We start from the raw sequence: 22493 nt of genomic DNA on the forward strand, positions 1-22493 counted from the left end.
CTGCTGCTGGGTGGTGGGAGTGAATAGAAACAAATTCATGTTTGAGAATGAATGAACAGTTCAAGTGGGGTTGCTGTCAACGTCGCCGTCACTGATGCTGCTGCTGCTGCTGCAGTAGTTGTTTGTGTAATACAATGTGTAAACAGCTGATTTGGTGACAACTACAAGAAAATTATACATATTGTAAATCAGCTAATGGATGGCATTTGTAAATGCGGCATCTAGCAATGATGCTACTACTGCTGCTGTTTGGCCTGCATCTAATAAATAAATAATTTGTCAATTAGTGTTTCGAAAAATTCATTGACCAATTTATTTCAATTAAATGCCATCGAGTCACACACAAAAAAATCTTGTCAAGTGTTCAAAAAAATAAAAAAAACTACAACAACGCATCAAAACACCAAAAATTCTAAGCAGAGATTATTTCACTTTTGTTTTTATAGGGCGAGAATCAACAACAAACAAAATGAGTGCCTGGGAAAATAATAAAGAAATTCAAATATTCCGTGAATATCTACGCATTCCAAGTGTCCATCCAGATATTGATTATGGTGAGTCTATTTTTCTATTATTATTTTCATTTTTTTTTTGGTATTAGAAATACATCCGATTATCACAGACTGCTTGACGTTAGTTTGTAAGCTATGAAATGAATTGTTGAATGATTATCTGCCCCGAGGCAGCATCACACCGCCCTTTAAATATTTGTTTTTTACAGTCGAACGCAAAATTGTGGGACTAAAAAAAAATAATTAAATGAAAATTAAAAAATAAACATGCTGAAAATTTTATAAAAATATTTTTTAATAAAAATATTTTTAATAAAAATAATTTTTAATAAAAATATTATTTAATAAAAATATTTTTTAATTATAAAAATATTTTTTTTTAATAAATTTACGCCTTGGAAAATTTTATAAAAATATTTTTTAATAAATTCACGCCTTGGAAAATTGTATAAAAATATTTTTAAAAAATTCACCTACTCCAAAAGTTTATAAAAATTTATTTTAATTTTATAAAAAAAAAAATAATTATAAATTTAAAATTAAAAAATAAACATGCTGAAAATTTTATGAAAATATTTTTTAATAAAAATATTTTTTAATTATAAAAATATTTTTTAATTATAAAAATATTTTTTTAATAAATTTACGCCTTGGAAAATTTTATAAAAATATTTTTTAATAAATCTACGTCTTGGAAAATTTTATAAAAATATTTTTTAATAAATCCATGCCTTGGAAAATTTTATACAAATATTTTAAAAAAATCCACTTACTCCAAAAGTTTATAAAAATATATTTTAATTTTATAAAAAAAAATTAAAAAATCCACGCCTTGGAAATTTTTATATTTTGTTTTTTTAAATAAATTCAAGTCTTCTTATAATTCAAAAAAAATATATATGTTAATGACTCCAATTCTTGTAATAATTTTGAAAATTATTTTTTAATAAATCCACGAATTGGAAAATTCGAATAAATTCAGGTCTAGCTGGCTTGTGACAGAACTTTCGTTCCATAAGCCGAGCATAAAAAAGATTTCCCGGCGCGTCGGTCTTTTGTGCACTTTTTCCTATTTGAAAGACCATATTCGGTAATGTTATCTTTCACTTGATCTTTCCATCGTATTCTTGGCCTTCCCCTTCTGCGTGATCCACATCAGCTGGTTCGCTTTTATATGCCTTCTGGGCTGGGGCATCTTCATCCATTCTCACAACATGACCTAGCCAACGTAGTCGCTGCAGCTCAATTCATCTAACAATAACGATGTCCGAGAAAAGCTGATACAACTCATGCTTCATTTGACGGCGACATTCACCCTCAACGCAGATCGGCCCATAGATCTTTTGGAGAATTTTTCTCTCAAACACTCCAAGAGCTGCCTCGTCTGCTTGCGCAAGTACCCATGCTTCAGATCCATACAACACAGCACGGGTAGTATCCGCGTCTTGTAGAGTGTGAGTTTGATCCCTGGCGGGAGGTGGCCTTGCTTTTGTGTTGTTTGCTCAGACCATAGTAGCATTCGGTTGTCCATCACTATCTTTCTCCGAATTTCAAAACTGATGTCATTTGTTTTATTTATGGCGGTACCAAGGTATATAAAATCGTTAACTACCTCGAAGCCGTAGTTCTCAAGTTCCACAGTTGGTCCGAGTCTACTGGACGTCTTGCGCGTTGATACCATCAGCTTGGACTTCTCGCCGTTTACTGCCAGACCCACTTTGGCAGAGTCCTTCTCAATTTGTTCAAAGAGGTGGCTGTTACCGCTCTCAGTGTTCGACCCATTATATCGATGTCATCGGCGTAGGCGAGTAACATGTGTTGTTTGGTGTACAGAGTGTCATTTCTGTTCACATTTGCCTCTCATATGACCTTTTCCAGCAGGATGTTCAATAGGTCGCACGAAAAACTGTCACTTTGTCGGAATCCTCGTTCGGTATTAAACGAGCTCCGAGAGGTCCTTTCCGACTTTAACTGCTGATCTTGTGCCTGTTAAAGTTATCCTGCATATCCGTATTAACTTTGCAGGAATGCCAAAGGCAGACATGGCGTTATACACCTGTGAACGGATAGGGCTGTCGAATGCGGCTTTATAGTCGACGAATAGGTGGAATGTGTCGATGTGTTTTTCGTGGGGTTTTGCCAAGGATTTGGCGCAGTGTGAAATGGTGATTTGCCATGTTTGAAGCCACATTGATTTGGTATGGTCCAATAATACGATTTACCATTGGCTTCAGTCGTTAACACAGTACGCTGGATAGCACTTTATATGCGATAGGAAGGAGATTTATTCCTCTATAGTTGGCACATATCGTCTTGTCTCCTTTATGGTGCACGGGACACAGGATGCTGAGGTTCCAATTATTGGGCATGTATTCTTCTAACCAAATTGTACTAATCAGCTGGTACATGTTCCTTACCAGCATCTGACCACCAGTCTTGAATAGTTCGGTGCTTGTAACCCATCGGCACCTGCTGCATTATTATTCTTCAGCCGATTGATTGCTATTCTGACTTCATCTTGGCTAGGTGGTGTACACTCTATACCATCATCTCTTATTGGTTCTGGAGTATCCTCTTCACCGCCACTATTTGATACCAGAAGTTTTTCAAAATGCTCCATCCAGATCCTCAGCACACTGTCTGTATCTGTCACCAGGTTTCCTTCTTTATCTCTACAGGAGGATGTGCCTGCACCAAAGCCTTCGGTTTGGTGTTGTACCCGTTGGTAGAATTTTCGGACTTCATTCTAACTCCTCTACATCTCGATTTGCTCACGCTCGCGTTTTTCTTTCTTCTTTTTTCTGAAAACACGTTTCTCCTCTCTCTTTTTCTTCCGATAATTCTCCATCACATTAGTGTTGCTACTATCCTTTCTCTGACCTGTATCTACGAACATTACCCTCTATTTATTATTAGACCATATAGGAAATTCAATCATTTTCCCTCCCTCTTCACACCTTCTCCCTGTGATACACCTTCTTCTTCGTCATTGTTTTTTTCCTCATTTGTTTTATTGATTACCTGCAAAAATAATTATCAATCAGCTGATATCTATTATTTTGCAACAACAAACAGCTGACGGAGGAAAAAATATAATATAATGCTATTGGCCTGACTGGCTGGTCGGTCCCCCATTCAACTGAAATGGAAAATTCATACATATGTGCATACACATCCTGTCAAGTGCACACAGTCACACAATGGCAAGGTCGACAACAATTCTCAGTTGTGTTCACTAGCGCATTTTCTTGTTTGTTGTTGTTGGTGTTGTTGCTGTTTTTTTAGTTCCATGCCAAACTGAAGAACTTCCTTGACCTTTCAACTTGCCAACAAGCCAACAACCATTATATTTAGTAAGAGTTTTAATTTCATGGGCTAAAAACACATGTTTTTTCGGATTGGAGTTGACATGGGGGTGTATCAGATTTAAAAAAAATATTTTTTTAATTAGAATTTTTTCGAAAAAAAAAATTATTAAAATTATTTGAAAAAAAAATGTTAAAATTTTATGAAAAAAAAATTATTAAATTTTAAAAAAAAAATATTAAAATTTCTTGAAAAGAAAAATTTTTTATTGAAATTTTAGTAAAATTTTTTTTTTAAATAAATTTTTTTTTTTGAAATTTTTTTTTTAAATTTTAATGTTTGGATTTTTGATTGACTTCTAAAGAAAAATATTTTTTTAAATCCACGTCAATTGATTTGTGAAAAAAAATTTATCCAATTTAGGGGCTATTAAAAAAATATATATTTTTTTAAATCCTCAGCTAAGGCTTTTTTAGAAAAAAATATTAATTAAAAAAAAATATTTTTAAAAATCATCGCCTAATGAACAACAAAGCCGTCTATGTAAAAAATATTTTGTTTTAAAAATCCTACACAAGACTACCATGAAAAACATATTTCCCTTAAATCCGCATCTAAGGCTTCTGTGGTAACCATATTTTTTAAAAGATCCACGACTGTGAACGCCATTGAAAAATATGTTTTATAAAATCCTCGCCTACGTCTCCTTTCCTTCTTCTCTTATTTTTTCTATCTTCAATCAAGCCTTGGGGCTTCTATGGAAAATCTACACCTATAATCACTCCCAAAATTTAATTTAAATTAAAAAAAAAAATCCGCTCCTATCTCCAATACGTTCTAATGTCCGTATAAGCACATTTAAGCCTGCAAATTTCGCCAAACCTCTATGAAAAGGAAGCATATACGCTAATGGGCCAGTGTAAACTAAATAAAAATCAATATGACATCAATGATATATACTGTAAAATTATAAGAAGTGAAAATGAAACCTACACGAGCCTTTTAGGAAATTTAGAAATCGGGGTCATACAAACAATTTTGAATTTGTAGTTGTTAGTGTTAGTGTTTGAATTCTTTTTAATTTTTGAATTGAAGAAAAGAGGCACTTATGCCCTGGCTGGTGGCTTTATTGAGACTATAACTATTTACAACCAAAATGCTAGACAAGAAAACTTAACACTACGAATATTAACATGTCATATCGGGGTTCACACTAAGAACTATTTTATCGCAAATATTCTACTGATGCTTGTTATAAGTCCGTAACGTGAAAATCATCTGATGTACATTTACATTCAACTATAGAATATACTCTTCTCCAACTATATTCTGTACTCTTCAACAACTCTGAATTCATCACAAATACTTCCAGTTTCTGTTTTCTTGTTAATATCTTCTATTCCGTCCTCACATCAGTTAGACACTGAAGAACTTTTTCGACTTCTTAAAAAAAAACTTAGTATTTTTCCTATTATTGAATCCATGTTGGATGTATGTTGGAAGTCCGTAAAGTAAAAATAATCGGATGATGCCCTCAATCTGCGTATGTAATATATTTACATTCGAATCTATTTCTGGCACTCTCCAAGAACTCTGAATTCATCATCAATATTTTCTTATTTAATATATTATATTCTCTCTTTTCATTTCTCTGACGCCGAAGAACTTTTTCGACTTCTTTATTCTCAAAAACTTTGCATTTTTCAGTTGAATTTTGCTGTTATTGCTTCCTCGTTAATATCTTCTAATCTCTCCTTTCATATCTCAGACGCCGAAAAACTTTTCCGTCTTCTTGTTTCTCAAAAACTTAGTATTTTTTCCTGTTAAACTAATTGCGATTTTTTGAAAGTATTACAAGTAGCTTCATTGTCCTTTTGTATAAGTGCCAGCTTTGTCGCCCTCAATCGACGTATTCTTGAGGCAGTCTCTTCCATTTTTAGTATTAGCTTATTAAACGATATGCCATCACCCTGCGTATTTAATATATTTACATACGAATCTATTTCTGATACTCTTCAAGAACTCTGAATTCAAAATCAATATTTTCCTGGTTCTGGTTCCTTGTTTATGTATTCTATTCTCTCTTTTCATATCTCTTCATACTTCAAAAAAAATTATATTTTATGTATGCTAAAATTCCGTAAGGTGAAAATCATCTGATGATGCCTTCAACCTGCGTATTTAACAAATTCACATTCGTATCTACTTCTGATACTCTCAAACAAGATCTATTAATAAGGTCACCAAGATAGCAATCGAAATCGGAAACAGCTGTTTTTTCTCAAGTCTAATGTCAAAAATGTCGACTTTGTTTACGTTTTCATAATGGAAGTCAATTCACAATAATGCATTTTGACAGCAAACTTGAGAGATATCGATTTCCATCTGGTCTCCCTGGGTGACCTTATTTATAGGCCATGCTCTCAAAGAACTCTAAATTCATCATCAATATTTCGCTGTTTCTGCGTTCTTGTTAATGTATTCTAATCTCTCCATTCATCTCTCAGACGCCGAAGAACATTTTAGAGTTTTCGATTCTCAAAGACAATATATATATTTTTCGATAAACTCGATAAATCGACATCCACATCCGTTTTTCTCCAATCGATGCTGTCACCTTTGTGTTGCCTCAGCATTCTCTTGATATCAATCCTCAGGCTTAACCTTCTAAGCATCAGCAGCTGATCGATCGAAATAAATTAATCAGCTGATAAATGGATTAGCTGACGAGTGTCTCAGCTGAGATTTGTTCTTCGTTACTTTTTGTGAGATTTGAAACCGGGAAGCAAAACGGAACAGCATTTTAGAAATTCAGGATGGAGGAACCAAATAATTTTTGATTGTGTATTTTGAGAAGGAAAACAAATTATCCACACGATAAATTGTCGCATGTGAATCATCCTTATATTTAAATTAATGGTGTACCGTAATTATGAGCGTGCGTATGGGAAATTATCCTTACACAATTTGTTATTTAAATTGTAAAGTAAACGAAGACCACCATTGAACAATTGACGATAATTGCAGGCGACAAAATCGTTCAATTATTTGTCACAGAAATTACCTTTCCGGTTTTCGGATAAACGTTTTTAGCTACCAAAAATAATTTTGTAACAATTTCAGAATTTGAAAAAAAAGAAGAAAGGAAGGAGAATTTTACTCCCTCTATCTCCAATTTCTCATTACTCTCTTTCACGGTTGGAATATATGGTACAGATTTAACTCCAGTTAAATGTTGCAAAAAAAAGGTGGTTGAATTGTCATTGACAATTGAAAATTAGCATCATACACGTGCCAGAGTCACCGCTGCTACTGCCTCTTTGTTCTGCTGTGAATGAACGAGAACAATTGCTTTTGACTTTTTGAAAATTGTTCATTTGTCCACAATTACAAGGACTAATAATAATAATAGAGGTATTGAATTACTAAGGATTCTGGACCAAAGAATCATTTTTTTGTATCGATTTGGAGGCGGTGCTGTGATGGCTCAGGGCATAATAGCCCTGGGCTTTCAGGGTTGTATTTTTTAAAAGAAGCGTTGTGGTTCGTGTACGAATTCTGAATCGGTTAAATGTTTTAGCAGGAGATATGTACTAGACAAGTACGGAATTAACGGAAGTTAATGTACCCGCTTGAATTCTCCAGGACGATTAGTATAATTGTTTCCTTCGCACGTGGGCGTTTTTAATTTGGAAAAAATGAGGGAATAGGAATGTAAGAAAATTCAAACTTAAAAGGACACTAGTACCATCGAGGTAGATGGATGAGAATCTATAGGATCAGAAGTAGAAATTATTGACGTTGAAAATTCTCAGAGCCCCATTCTGTCACGTCTGGATATTCTTCCATATTCTTCCGTATAACTTACATTCGAAAACCACACTGGCGCCGCATAGCTTATAACTGGCCAGCCTACTGCTTTATAAGAGGTCAATAAGATCTCTTCATCTTGTTCCCACTTCTCAGCTTATCGCATAAAGCAATGACTTGCGCAGACGACTTTAAAAAGCTACCGAACGTGACTCCCAGTATCTGGGGGGTAGTTTGTGGTCGGAATCAGTTCTCCATCGTTCATTATGTTCAGCGGTAGCTTCATTTTCATATTCCTCAGATTTTGTGGCGGATATTTTCATATTCCTCAGATCAGCTATGTAGAATTTTAACCCCTCACAAATGTCATCAATAATCAGACTCGACGCCAGGATCGTACAATCTCACGGCATGCATTACTTTTTTTGCCTTCCGGTGATTGTGGAATTTCAGAAAGATAGTGATTAAACAATTTCGGATATATGACCCTCCCTGTTTCACGCTACGGGGTTTGGACTTTCTGTTTCTGAGTACCACATACGCCAGCCGTGCTCACATATAGTTGATTATCAAACGTGTCAAACACGGTCGGAGATTTGTCTTCTCTATATCCTTGAAAAGTTTGGCATGATTGGCGACATCGAAGGCCTTCGATAGGTCAAGTGCCACTATAACTGTTCGATCGCACGGCACAGTTCCGGTTAAGTCCTCTACAAATATGTGTAGAATATTTTTTTTATTGATTTGTGGATATGGGCTGTAATGCTATTGTTGTGTCGTGCATCTTACGGAATCCATGCTGATTTTGGGCAACTGGAAAACTGCTTCTCAGCGATGAAAGGAGTAGTGTTTCGAGTGCCTTTGCTACTGGCAACAGGAGTTAAATCGGCCTGTACGATTCACCTCTGCTGGGATCCTTGACAGGTTTTAGTAGCGGGACCACCCTCCCTATTTTCCAGGCTTCAGGACATTGTGGGTGGTTATCGAAAATTTTAGAACTCAACTCCGGGTTCATCCAGTTGCTTAAGCATTATCATGGATATTCCGTCCGAGAACATTGCATTGGATGACTTAGAATTTTTGATGACATGTACCACGTTCTGCTTCTCTCAGAGATGGGAGAAGTAGCGTTTCAAGTGTCTTTGCTACTGGCGATAGGAGTGAAATCGGCCTGTATGATTAACACCTGTTCGCATCCTTGCCAGGCTTCAGTAGCAGGGCCAACCTGCCTATTTTCCGGGCTTCAGGGACTTAACTGATGTTAAGTGGACGAAACCGTAATTTCATCCATCTGGATATTCTGCTTTGATGACTTAGCGTTTTTGATGACATCTGCAACGTCCTGCTTCGTAAATTGTGGTGGTACTTTCTCGGCTCGGAGTGCCCACTCTCGTGGTGCTCAATGAATTGCCAATTAAAATAACACGCACACCTCTTCCTGTCATCCTTTCTTCCAGAATTCGAGAGTGACTTAAATATTATCCACAATTTACTTGTTCCGGTGACAATGTTGCATTGTTTCAGGTGGTTTAGACACTTTTTGTGCTCGCATACTAGCCTGTTGACTTCAATGGTCGTACGACGGAGTTCATCAGATCAGAAGTAGAAATTATGCATATTCAAAGTTATCAAAAAGAAATGTAGAAATATATATCAAGTCTATCTTCCGATCTGCAATGGTACCAATGGTACCGTCTGTAGGATTAAAAGAATGGGCTAGTATCTATCGGATTAGAAGTAGAAATTATTGATAATGGAAACATCACGTAACCTGTAAAGTTCAGGGTATATGGAGCCTATCCTATAATGGTATTATAGTTCGTAAACTTTAACGAAGGTGTGGTATTTCTTAAACCTAATTTATGTTAAATATAAGTCTGGAGTATCCGATAAACACCTTATCTAACACTGATTTGATAATATGTTCCCGAATTACTTGCCGCTGGATTCCCCACTTAGCTATAAGTTATTTTACAATATATATTATAAGAGTTCCTCCATTTCGTGCTCGCAGAACCCCCATAGATTTGGGGAAAACGTCCGCCATTTCCTTTGTAAATATTTACTAAAACGTCCGATTAATTGTTCCTGAAAATTAATAAATACTGTGATCAAGAAGTGTGTCCGAAATTTTTGTTCCGTGTCCCCAAAAATAAAACAACGTGAGTGTGTAAAATGGTGTTGGTCTTTTGTACTTTTTTTTGCATTGTGTATTTTTCCCCTAAAAAACTAACCTCAAAAAATTGGTAAACTGCACTATTCAAACAAAAACAAACGCATGTATGTATACACAAAATTTCCTAACACATAAAATTTTTAATAATTCCTTCTTTCCCCCTTTTCAAAAAAAATTTGTACATTTTTCTTTCTTTTGTAGAACCCTGCGTAGAATTCCTTAAAAAACAAGCCAATGATTTGGGTCTTCCAGTTAATGTCTATTATCCTGGGGGTAAAACTAAACCAATTGTCATCATCACCTGGCAAGGTACCCAACCAGAATTGCCTTCCGTCATATTAAATTCCCATATGGATGTGGTGCCCGTGTTCGAAGATAAATGGACGCATCCACCATTTTCCGCACACATGGATGCGGAGGGTAAAATATTTGCACGCGGTTCACAAGATATGAAATGTGTTGGTATGCAATATTTGGCTGCCATACGTGCCTTAAAGCAGAAGGGGATGCATATGAAACGTACCGTGCATGTGACATTTGTACCAGGTAAGATTTGTTGAAGATTTTATTGCATTTTTATTTTCGTATTTTCTAGTTGGCCTGATTTCTTATCTCGGGGTTGATTTATCTTTATGAAAATTTAGTGATGATAAGCGAGCTCTGTTTATTTTTCTCTCTCATAATTTTTTAATAGCTCTTGCACCTAGAAAAAAATCACTTCTATAGATAAGGTAGTTGTATTCCCCCCGAAGTAGTTGTGACCGTGAACGATAAGCAGAAAAATTGCAGTCACTTGCTAAGTAAACACGATAAGTGAGACCCAGCAAACACCTTAGTCTAATCTCTAACAGTAATAATAATATTTGGGCCACGATAATTAAGATAATACGAAGATATTTTTCACGCCATCTCCCCCATAAATTATGCAGGTTTCGGAGAAATTCCAAAAGTATGGTCTTGGATTACTGAATACTAATATCGCCAGACTGAAGGAAAATTTCCTCTGCGGGTCATATAATAATTTTTGGGATGTTACGACATCTAAGTTTATATTTGTCGATTCCCCTTTGAGATTGGGATCTTAGGCCGCCGGATATTCTCCGCGGAGTGAAACCACGACTAAATCAGTATTTGGGCATTTTCGCACTAATTTATTAATATAAAAACTGCTCCTTAAGAACTAAGTATTACCCTATCTTAGACTAAGGTGTAAAAGAGAGTGGGAGAGAAGACGAACTCCTATCTTATTCTAGTGTTCAAACATTCAACAAGAATAATCTCTTATCTCAAGTGGACTGTAGACAAAAATAGATCCCTTTTTAACTAAATATTCTCTCCTTTACACAAGAGACCCACAGCAGGACATTCACTATCTTTATTATTTCAAAACCATAAAGAATCTGAAAAGGCAATGTTTGCCTTTTCAGATTCTTTGAAGCTCTCACATGAGACCGATTGATTAGCTCGAAGTATGGATTAGTATCGATCGGTTCTTACTTACTACTTAGCTGCCTTGCAACAGAATATTTTTTCCATAAGCCGAGCTTAAAAAATATTTCCAGGCGATTCGGTCTTGCGTGCAGACCATATTTTGAGATATTCTCTTCCACTTGATCTTTCCATCTAATTCGTCGCCTTTTCATTCTGCGTGAGCCATCAGTAGGTTCGCTCTTATATACCTTGTGGGGGAATCCTCATCCATTCTCATAACATGACAGCTGTCGCTGTAGCTCGATCGCTGCAACTCGTTCCGTCTTACTATGTCGATGTCCGAGTATAGATGATACAACTCATGGTTCCTTTTTCTTCCTGTGGAAGAGCTGCAGGTATTCTTCTTTCGCTTGGCCCAACCCTTCGAAATACCTAAAGGTTTTTAAGAACTAATAACTTCTGACACCCTATTATTAACCTCTTTTCACAATTGACATGCTTCAACGATTATGTGGTCTTACTGTCGTGTTCTGACGCGGAATTTGAATTTGAGTCTCCGCATGTCTCGGAATTTCTAATTATCTTCGCACTTTTCAAAAATTTGAAGGTTAGGATTATCCTTTGGGGAATTTTTTCCCGCTACATCTGGACGGGATTGGACTCATCGCCGTTGTATCTATTTCTGTTACTCCAAGAACTCTGAATTCATCATTCATCGATTCTCAAAGACATCGAGACTCCAAGGATGGAACAATTCTCTCAAAAAGACATAGAAGTGTTAAAATGATATCGTCTGTAACGAATGACCAGAGGTTTCTTGGCTTCTGAAGAACATTTTCGAATACTCGATTCTCAAAGACAAGAAAGAAACTTTCAGTTTATGTAGGAGATGTGGAATGATATTTAAGTTTATATAGAAAGTCATGTGTGAATATATCGGTTCTATTTTTTTGCTGCCTGATATTGTGAACTATAGAGAAGGCACAGTCTCATGTTCCGTCCTCTTTTTTGCCTAATTATTCAGAAATCGAATAAAGCTATCAGCTCATTTTATAACTTCTTGTAGGGGTTCCCTCGACTACAGATACCAAGACACCTAAATTTGTAGGAGATGTTTGCTCACAATCGCAGGATGACAATGGGATGTGATTAAGAAAATAAATCCTCCACAAAGCATTTGGTAATGAATAGAATGAGTTCGGAAGAGTGACATCATCTTTCTATCTAGAAGACATAGTCTTTGTAGGAACTTCCGAAGCTACAAATAGTACCACATACAAATAACCATCATTGACAAAGCTGATCCTCACGAACGTATCAGCGAGAATCATTGTTTGCTGCTGACCGGCATCTATCATTTTCCTAACGGACGAGTTTGACCATCAACAGCTAGAATTTTGTAGGATTAACCTATATAAGGAGGTCAAGATCACAAACTGGGAGAATTAGGAGTCAGATGAATTCATTATTGTGGCAGTAAATTACCTTGGATCTCTATGTAAGGAGCAGAAATCAGGAATCTGTACATTTTCGTGGATTGTGATCTATGTCAATCGAGCTCCCAGTTGAGAGACTTCAGGGTTCTTCAGGTACTTTGACAATTTCTCTTTGAAGTGCCTTTTGCTTTGAAGTATTCGCCCATCTCGTGCGGGATGATGAGTCATGTCTATAGAGTTTTTTGAGGATTTGTTCTTGCCCTTGGTTTCGAAGTTTTTTGCCTTACAAAGTTTCTCGGGATATCTCTAGAAGAAAATACTTTTGATGCAAATCTAACGATTATTTCCCCAACGGACGAACCTGAACGCCACTGGATAGAGTTTGGCAGGATTATCCTATATACGATCAGGTTCAGGAATCAATTGAGAAACGATTGTCAGCTATTCTGAAGCTATAAACATTTGTGGTGGTATCTATCGGATTGGAAGTAGAAAATAAATAATGTTGGCAATGGAAGAATATTTAAGCCTGAATGGAAAATCATGTGGGGAATGTATCGGATCAGAAGATCAGCAATTGAGAAACTATTGTCAGCTATTATGTAGCTATAAACATTTGGCGTCGTATCTATCAGATTAGAAGTAGAAAATGGGCGATTTTTGGCAATGGAAGAGTATTTAAACCTAAATGGAAAATCGTGTGGGGAATAAGGAGGTGAATAAAATTGAAGGAACTATGATCCCTTGACTACATTCTTAAAGCAGTAAATTACATTGAATTTTTCTTGAAAGAATAGACATCTGATATCGTATACTGTTGATGAGTTTCCAGAACCCTCAGATTAGTTCTTCTTGTCCTTTGATGTAAAGGCTTCGATTCTCAATTTTTCTCCGAACTTTTCCAGAAGAAAATACTTATCTTTCCCCAATATTTTTGAGTCACGTTCAGAAAATTAAAATTGTCTCAACAGAGAATCCTTGGAGACATCAGCATCCTCTTTATTTTCGTTGGCTGCGGCTTGCGGATTTTGTTTTTTTCAACCCCCAGTAGAATATTTTCTCCCCCGCTGTGACATTAATTGCTTACACATAGCAATTATGCGGGTAACTTTTAATGTCTGCCAGACCAGAGACTTTTTAATGTTACAACCTGTAATTTGATAATTAAATTGACAAATTTTTATTCAAAAGCCGACAAAATGGTGTTAATGGAAGTTACTCTTCCCCTTACAACCTGCAATAGACTTCCGACTCTCCATGAAAAGCTTTCAATTAACAATTAAGGGTTAGATTTGGCAAAGGGAAAGCTGTTGGGAATTTTAAAATAATGTTTGGAAACTAGTTGGGGTTTCTAGGTCTGAAAATGGCTACTTTACCAAGGGCTCAGTAGTTCGAAAAATTAGTTTTGTTGCAGTAGCTTTGTAGTTTTGAAATGTTATAGTACGTTTACATTTAACCGGATTCCGTTAACCCAGTGGGTTTCAATTGTCAATTCCTTTGCATATATGTCAAATAAATCCTCATAAAGTAGGTTAACCCTGTAAAAAGTTCCAATGTAAATGCCGTTTTAGAGGTTTCAGGTCGCTGATTTCAAATTTAAATTAAATAAAATTTAAGAGTATAGGATTTCAGAGCCTACAATATTAATTTTTAAATTTAAATTTCTTGGCTATTTCAATTTAATTTAATTTGTTTTCCCTGTTTTTAGATGAAGAAATCGGTGGCCACTTGGGTATGGAACCCTTCATCGAAACCGAAGACTTCAAAAAGTTAAATGTTGGCTTCTCACTGGATGAGGGTGTGGCCGCTGAGGATGACAGCTATTGTGTCTACTATGCTGAGAGATCGATTTGGCGTAAGTCAGCCAGCAGCCTTTATTTCGATTATTTTAATAAAAAAAATTCTCCTCCCTTCTTTCCAGAAATTCACTTCCAGATAACCGGCCATGCCGGTCACGGCTCCCTGTTGCTAAAAAATACCGTCGGTGAAAAACTCCATTATATTCTCAATAAAATGATGGCCTTCCGTGAACACGAAGCCCAGCGCTTAGAAAACGATCCGTCCCTATCGATTGGTGATGTGACCACAGTTAATTTAACCACCATTAACGGTGGCGTTCAGAGTAATGTGGTGCCACCATTTTTGGATGTCTGTTTCGATATACGTCTAGCCATTACTGTCGATCATGAGGAATTTGAAAAGCAGGTAAAGATGTTTGTCAAAACGAATGACAGATCTTCAAACATTTAACGTGGTATCTGTCGGATTAGACGTAGAAAATGGGTGATGTTTGGAGGAGAAGAATATTTAAGTCTAAATGGAAAATCATGTGGAAGATGTAGCGGATCGGAAGCAATTGAGAAACGATTTTCAGATCTTCTGAAGCTGTAAACATTTGACGTGGTATCTATTGGGTTAGAAGTAGAAAATATTAGAGGAAAAATATGTTAGCCTATTTGGAATATCATGAGGGAATGTATCGGATAAGAAGTTCAGCACAGGAAGCAATTGGAATCTATCGGATTAGAAGTAGAAAATGAGTGATGTTTGGATGGGAAGAATATTTAAACCGAAATGGAAAATCATGTGGAGAATCTATCGGAGCAGAGGATCACCTAATGAAGTAATTGAGAAACGATTGTCAGATTTGCTGAAGAATATAAATATTTGACTTGGTATCTATCGGATTAGAAGTAGAAAATTAGATGATTGCAGTGGAAGAATATTTAACCATACATGGAAAATTGTGTGGGAAATGTATCGGGACAGAAGATCAGGAAGCAATTGAAGAAGGATTGCGATATCTTCAGATGCTGTAAATATTTGGCTTAGTATCTATCGGATTGGAAGTAGAAATGAGTGATGATTGCAGTCGAAAAATATTTAAGCCTCTGTGTGGAAAATCATGTAGAGAATGTATCGGATCAGAAGATCAGTACACGAAGTAATTGAAGAACGATTGAGATCTATCGGATTAGAAGTAGAAAATGAGTGATGTTTAGGTGAGCAAAATATTTATGCCTAGATGGAAAATCATGTGGAGAATGTATCGGATCAGAAGATCAGTTCAAGAGCAATTGAGAACCGATTGTCAGCTATTCTGAAGCTATAAACATTTGGAGTGGTATCTATCGGATTCGAAGTAGAAAATATTGAGGACTGCAGTCGAATGTGGAGAATCAGAAAATGAGAAGAAGAATATTTAAGCCTAGATGGAAAATCATGTGCGGAATGTAACGGATGAGAAGATCAGTTCAGGAAGCAATTAAAGAACGATTGTCAGCTCTTCGGAATCTATAAACATTTGGCGTGGTATCTATCGGATTAGTAGTAGAAATTGAGTGATGATTGCAATGAAGAATACTTAAGCCTATATAGAAAATCATGTGGGAAATGTATCGAATCAGATGATCACCTCAAGAAGTAATTGAAGAACAATTGTCAGCTCTTTGAAAGGTATAAACATTTGCTTTGGTATCTATCGGATTAGAAGTAGAAAATATTGATGATTGCAGTCGAAGAATATTAAAGCATATGTGGAGAATCATGTGGGGAATATATCGGATCAGAAGCAATTCAGGGAGCAATTGAAGAACAATTGTCAGATCTTCGGAAGCTACAAACATTTTGGCTTAGTATCTATCGGATTGGAAGTAGAAAATGAGTGAAAAATATTTAAGCCTAAATGGAAAATCAGTCGAAGCATTGTCAGAAAATCAGCTCAAGAAGTATTTGACAGATGTTTTGACGATATAAACATTTGGCTATGTATCTATCGGATTAGAAGTAGAAAAAGAGTGATGTTTGCAACGGGAAAATAGTTAAGCTTGGATGGAAAATCATGTAGAAATATATCGGGTCAGACGAAGATCAGGAACCAATTGAGAGCGAAGAGTAGCGGTTTCTTGAAAAAAATAAAAGGGGGACATTTAGTAGCCTATCTTTAGTCGGTTTTTTTTAATTTTTGGCAACCTATTCTTAGGCGCGGATTTTTTTTAAATATTTAATTTTTTTCCTCTTCTACCTCCCCTTTCTTGCTATACCTCTTCCAATGTATTTCTTCTCTTACATGTGTTTGTTTTTCTTTTTATTTCATTTCACATTTATTCCTCACTCTGTCTCTCTCTCTCTCTCCAACTTTACAGGTACGCAAATGGTGTGAAGAAGCTGGCGGCGACATTGAATTGCATTTCGAACAGAAACAACCCAAGGTTGAGCCCACAAAAACCGATAGTTCCAACATCTATTGGGTGGCCTTTGAAAATTGTTTGGTCAAGGAATTGTAAGTCCCCGACACCCTCAAACCTTCCAAGCTCTTCTGAAACCATTTCTTCTTTTTAGGGGCTTGAAAATCCGCAAACTTATCTTCCCCGGTGGCACCGACAGCCGTTATATACGCGCGGCTGGCATACCCTCAATCGGTTTCTCACCCATGATCAATACGCCCGTGCTATTGCACGATCATGATGAATACCTTAAGGCTGATACCTATTTGCGTGGCATTGAGATCTATGAAAAGCTAATACCAGCTGTATTGAATGCCTAGAAGATGATGATGCGAAGGGGGAGGCGGTTGCTGCTGACGACGATTGCACAATGAATCTGATTTTATTCCTGTTAACAAGTTACCTGAAGAAACGAAAAAAAAACACACAGAAAAACCATTTTTTTTTCTAACGCCGCTAAAAGCTTTGTTAATAAAAAATTTACAATAACTAATAATAATAAAAATATAGAAATAATAAAGTAAGGACAATATACCTTATAAAATTGTTGGAGTTTTATTTCAAAAAGGAGTTTTAAAAATACTTTTTTCAAGAGCCTATCCTTAGGCGTGGATTTCTTTTAAAAAAATATTTTTAGATCATAGCTTGGATTATTTTAAAAATAATTTTTGAAGCATATCTTAAGGCGTAGATGTTTTAAAAATATTTTTAGAGGCCTATTTTTAGGCGTGAATAGGGGCCTATTTTTAGGCCTGGAATTTTTATAATTATTTAATGTAAAACGGAAACATGACGTCGAAAAGCTGCAAAAACAACAGATATCAGAAGCCTACTCCGCTCAACTTACCCAACTGCTTGACGAAAGCACCCCTTGTCCCCATAAGAATATAGAAGCACAATGGCAGAGAATTGCCTACAAACTGCAGCAAAAGCAACAATTGGGTACCAAAGATCACCATCAAGAAATCCGTGGTACGATCAGAAGTGTCGTAATGCTACTGATGTGAAAAACGCAGCTTATTGGGCAACCCTGCGGACAGGAGCAACACATAATGCGATGGAGAACTATCGAGAGAAAAGGAGAGAGGAGAAACGTATTTTCCGACAAAAAGATGAAAGAACAAGAAAAACGTGAGCGTGAGCAAATCGAGATGTACAGGAGTCAGAATGAAGTCCGAAAATTCTACCAAAGGGTAAAACACCAAACCGAAGGCTTTGATGCAGGCACATCCTCCTGTAGAGATAAATAAGGAAACCTGTTGACAGATACAGACAGCGTACTGAGGATCTGGAAGGAGCATTTTGAAAAACTTCTGGTATCAAATAGTAGCGGTGAAGAGGATACCCCAGAACCAATAATAGATGACGGTATAGAGTGTAGACCAACCAGCCACGATGAAATCAAATCAGAATAGCAATAAATCGGCTGAAGAATAATAAAGCAGCAGGTGCCGATGGCTTACAAGCCAAACTATTCAAGACTGGTGGTCAGATGCTGGTAAGGAGCATGCACCAGCTGATTAGTACAATTTGACTAGAAGAATGCATGCCCAATGATTGGAACCTCAGCATTCTGTGTCCCGTGCACATAAAAAGGAGACAAGACGATATGTGCCAATTATAGAGGAATAAATCTCCTTCCCATCGCATATAAAGTGCTATCCAGCGTACTGTGTGAACGACTGAAGCCAATGGTCAATGGTATTATTGGACCACACCAATGCGGCTTCTGACCTGGCAAATCCACCAATTACCAGATTTTCACTCTGCGCCAAATCCTGGAAAAAACCCACGAAAAACACATCGACACATCCCACCTATTCGTCGACTATAAAGCCGCATTCGACAGCCCTATCCGTTCAGAGGTGTTTAAAGCCATGTCTGCATTCGGTATTCCTGCAAAATTAATTCGGCTATGCAGGATAACTTTAACTGGCACAAGATCAGCAGTTAAAGTCGGAAAGGACCTCTCGGAGTCTATTTATTGAGAACAAAAATTAATTTATACAAATGCTATTTTTCTGGTCAGGTATATAGGCTATTCACTGGTCATATATAAAGCCTCATTCGACAGCCCTATCCGTTCAGAGGTGTTTAAAGCCATGTCTGCGTTCGGCATTCCTGCAAAATTAATACACCAAAAAACACATGTTACTCGCCTACGCCGATGACATCGACATAATGGTTCGAACATTGATAGCGGTAACAGCCACCTTTGAACAAAATTGAGAAGGTGTCTGCCAAAGTGGGTCTGGCAGTAAACGGCGAGAAGACCAAGCTGATGATATCAACGCGCAAGACGTCCAGTAGACCAACGGACCAACTGTGGAACTTGAGAACTACAGCTTCGAGGTAGTCAAAGATTTTATATACCTTGGTACCGCCATAAGCAAAACGAATGACATCAGTTTTGAAATTCGGAGATGGATAGTAATGGCCAACCGATGCTACTATGGTCTGAGCAAACAACTCAAAAACAAGGCCACCTCCCGCCAGACCAAACTCACACTCTACAAGACGCTGATACTACCCGTGCTGTGTTGTATGGATCTGAAGCATGGGTACTTGCGCAAGCAGATGAGACAGCTCTTGGAGTGTTTGAGAGAAAAATTCTCCGAATGATTTATGGGCTGATCTGCTTTGACGGTGATGAATATCGGCGTCGAATGAACCATGAATTGTACCAGCTATTCTCGGATATCGACATTGTTAGACGTATTGAGCTGCAGCGACTACGTTGGCTAGGTCATGAAGATGCCCCAGGCCAGAGCGCATATAAAAGCGAACCAACTGATGGTTCACGCAGAAGGGGAAGGTCAAGAATACGTTGGAAAGATCATGTCGACGACAAAATCGCCAAAAATGGTCTTTCAAATTGGAAAAACTGCGCAAAAGACCGACGCGCCTGGAAATCTTTTCTAAGCTCTTTTCATCCTCTGATATATCGGAATAATTTAATACAGGAACAGTAGGTTTTTGGGATTGTCTTTTTGAATGTCGATTATTTGTGGTGGCTTCCAATAATATTGTATCGACATCTTCCATAGAGTTTATTAACCTAGGTTTGGTTATTTCGGTCTTCTTTACAAAAACTTTTCCAGCATGTGAATACACTCGGCTATATCCAATGGACTTAAGCGATTTTGAAAATGACTGTTTCTAGAATGAACACAAATGTCGAATCTTGACAAATTTGAATTTAATTCGCATATGCAAGTTTCGCATCAGGGCGGAATAAATACAAGTTATTAACATACGACCTTTGTAAAGCCACATAGCCCAATATGCCTGATGAGCCGCTTAATCAACGGCGAAACGCGTCGCATAATGATGGGCACGTAGGTTCTTCTCCTGGGTTTCCTTTTGATTGAGTGGATTTTTTTAAAAATAATTTTTCAAGAGCCTATCCATAGGCGTGGATTTTCTAAACATATTTTTGGAGACCTTTTTTAAGAACCTATCTTTATTCTCTTCTTCTTCCTTCTCCCACAGAACCCTGTATCAAATTTCTCTCCCAACAATTGGATGCGTTGGAAATTCCCTATAAGGTATATCACATCAATGGCGATGCAACCAAACCGGTAATAATTGGAACCTGGGAGGGTTACCAACCAGAGCTACCAGCAATCCTACTTAATTCGCATATGGATGTTGTACCGGTCTTTGAAGATAAATGGACATATCCACCATTTGCTGCACACATGGATGCGGGGGGTAAAATTTATGCTCGTGGCGCCCAAGATATGAAATGTGTTGGTACCCAGTATTTGGCTGCCTTGCGAGTACTCAAGAGTAAACATGAAAAACTACGACGTACCGTACACATTATGTTCGTACCCGATGAGGAGACGGGAAGTCAAAATAGTTTGCAGGAATTTGTGAAGAGCAAGGAATTTGAGGACCTAAAGGTGGGCTTTGCCTTGGATGAGGGTATGGCAACGGAGGATGGCAGATTTGTGGCCTATTATGCCGAGAGGAGTTTGTGGCGTAAGTGAGCTGAAGGAGGAAAGGGGAGAATTTTTGGGAAATATTTTAATTTTTTATTTTCAGAAATCAACTTCAAATTCAAGGGTTCAGCGGGCCATGGTTCCCTGCTTTTGCCCAATACGGCTGGTCAGAAGTTCAATTACCTCTTGGCAAAAATGATGGCCTACCGTTCGTCGCAACAAGAACTTATGGCCAAGGATCCCTCCCTTCACGTGGGAGATGTTACCACCATTAATTTAACCATGGTCAAGGGTGGAGTCCAATCAAATGTGGTACCTGCCCTGCTGGAGGCTTGTTTTGATATGCGCATTGCCGTCGATGTGGACCTCAAGGAATTTGAAAATCTATTAAAGAAATGGTGTGATGAGGCGGGAGGTGACATTGAATGGGAATGGGTGTTGAGAATTGATACGGCTCCCAAGACCATAACCGATGCCAGTAATCCCTATTGGGTGGCCTTCGAAAAGGCCATGCAGGATATGTAAGTCAAAATTTTTGATGTGGGGATTTTTTAATAATTTGTTTTCTTTAATTTTTTAGGGATCTCCCCCTGGAAACCCATGTCTTTCCCGGCGGCACCGATAGCCAATTTTTACGTGCCAAGGGTATACCCTCCATTGGCTTTTCGCCAATGCCAAATACTCCGGTGTTGCTACACGATCACAATGAATACCTCTCAGCCGATACCTATTTGCGTGGCATTGAAATTTATACTCAAATTTTGGAGAATCTATTAAATTGTTAGGTTCGCTTCGATGAACTGACCATAACTTAAAAAAATCAAATAAATACCAAGAAATACTCTCAAGCAAAAAATTTGTGTTTTTTCACTTCGATGTAAATACGAAAATGTTGGAAATGTTGCATTATAAGACATCACGTTCCGAACATACCCCTTTCAATTCAATGACAACAACGCCAACGGAAAACCTTTGACATGTCGGTCTTTTCAATTGTGAATTTGCGTGAAGAGAGAACTAATTTTCCTGTCCTTCGGTAAGCTGAAATCTCTTGGGGGATTTTGTCAGATGAGATGTTGTTCGATGGTCGGAGGAGGAGGGGTGGGTGGCGCACATTGAGTGCTAATTTACCATTCGTCAACCAACAACCCAAAATTAAATGCCTGCTGCTGAACCACCCTAAACTTTAAATGATGAATGCGGCTGGGCTGCGGACAACCTCTTGCTGTGTTCGGCATTTAGATTTTTGAGGCTATAATTATCCGATGAAACCTTTTTGACGCCTTTTACATCTGTTCCATTGTCAATAAGATTCAATTATTGTAATATTTGAATAAATTTTCAAAAGGCAGGAGGTGGAAGGGTAGGAGGAACAAGAAGAATGATACGTGCAGGTTGCAATTTAAGCCGCCCACAATTCGTAATTTTTTTAAAAATGGGACTGGCGTAAGTAAATCAGATGATTACGCCCTGTATTATAGCTGCCATGAAACGAGACATGAATTTGGCTGCGGATTTATGGTTAACAGGAGAATAAAAGACCTCCACGTCTCCCGATTCACTCCAGTAGATGAGCGATTTACTATAATCCGTATAAAAGCGATGTTCTTCTACATCAGTCTCATTTGCGCCCATGCTCCGACCGAAAA

At 37.3% G+C, this 22493-nt stretch overlaps 2 protein-coding genes across 2 annotated transcripts; both read left to right on the forward strand.

Moving 5' to 3' along the window:
• The first annotated feature begins 462 nt into the window (after positions 1-462).
• LOC133331172 (aminoacylase-1-like) lies at positions 463-17225 on the forward strand. Its single transcript, XM_061539572.1, has 6 exons — positions 463-554; positions 10006-10350; positions 14380-14526; positions 14593-14876; positions 16817-16953; positions 17013-17225. The coding sequence occupies exons 1-6, from the start codon at positions 470-472 to the stop codon at positions 17215-17217; spliced, it is 1203 nt and encodes a 400-aa protein (XP_061395556.1). The 5' UTR covers positions 463-469; the 3' UTR covers positions 17218-17225.
• Positions 17226-18009: 784 nt separating this feature from the next.
• LOC133331183 (aminoacylase-1-like) lies at positions 18010-20892 on the forward strand. The gene is made up of 2 exons (XM_061539583.1): positions 18010-18028; positions 20390-20892. The coding sequence occupies exons 1-2, from the start codon at positions 18010-18012 to the stop codon at positions 20890-20892; spliced, it is 522 nt and encodes a 173-aa protein (XP_061395567.1).
• The last annotated feature ends 1601 nt before the right edge of the window (positions 20893-22493 follow it).

The sequence above is a fragment of the Musca vetustissima genome, unplaced genomic scaffold (assembly GCF_032173495.1).
Source record: "Musca vetustissima isolate MV318-11 ecotype Yass unplaced genomic scaffold, APGP_CSIRO_Mvet_v1 utg81041, whole genome shotgun sequence".
NCBI classification, from domain to species: domain Eukaryota; kingdom Metazoa; phylum Arthropoda; class Insecta; order Diptera; family Muscidae; genus Musca; species Musca vetustissima.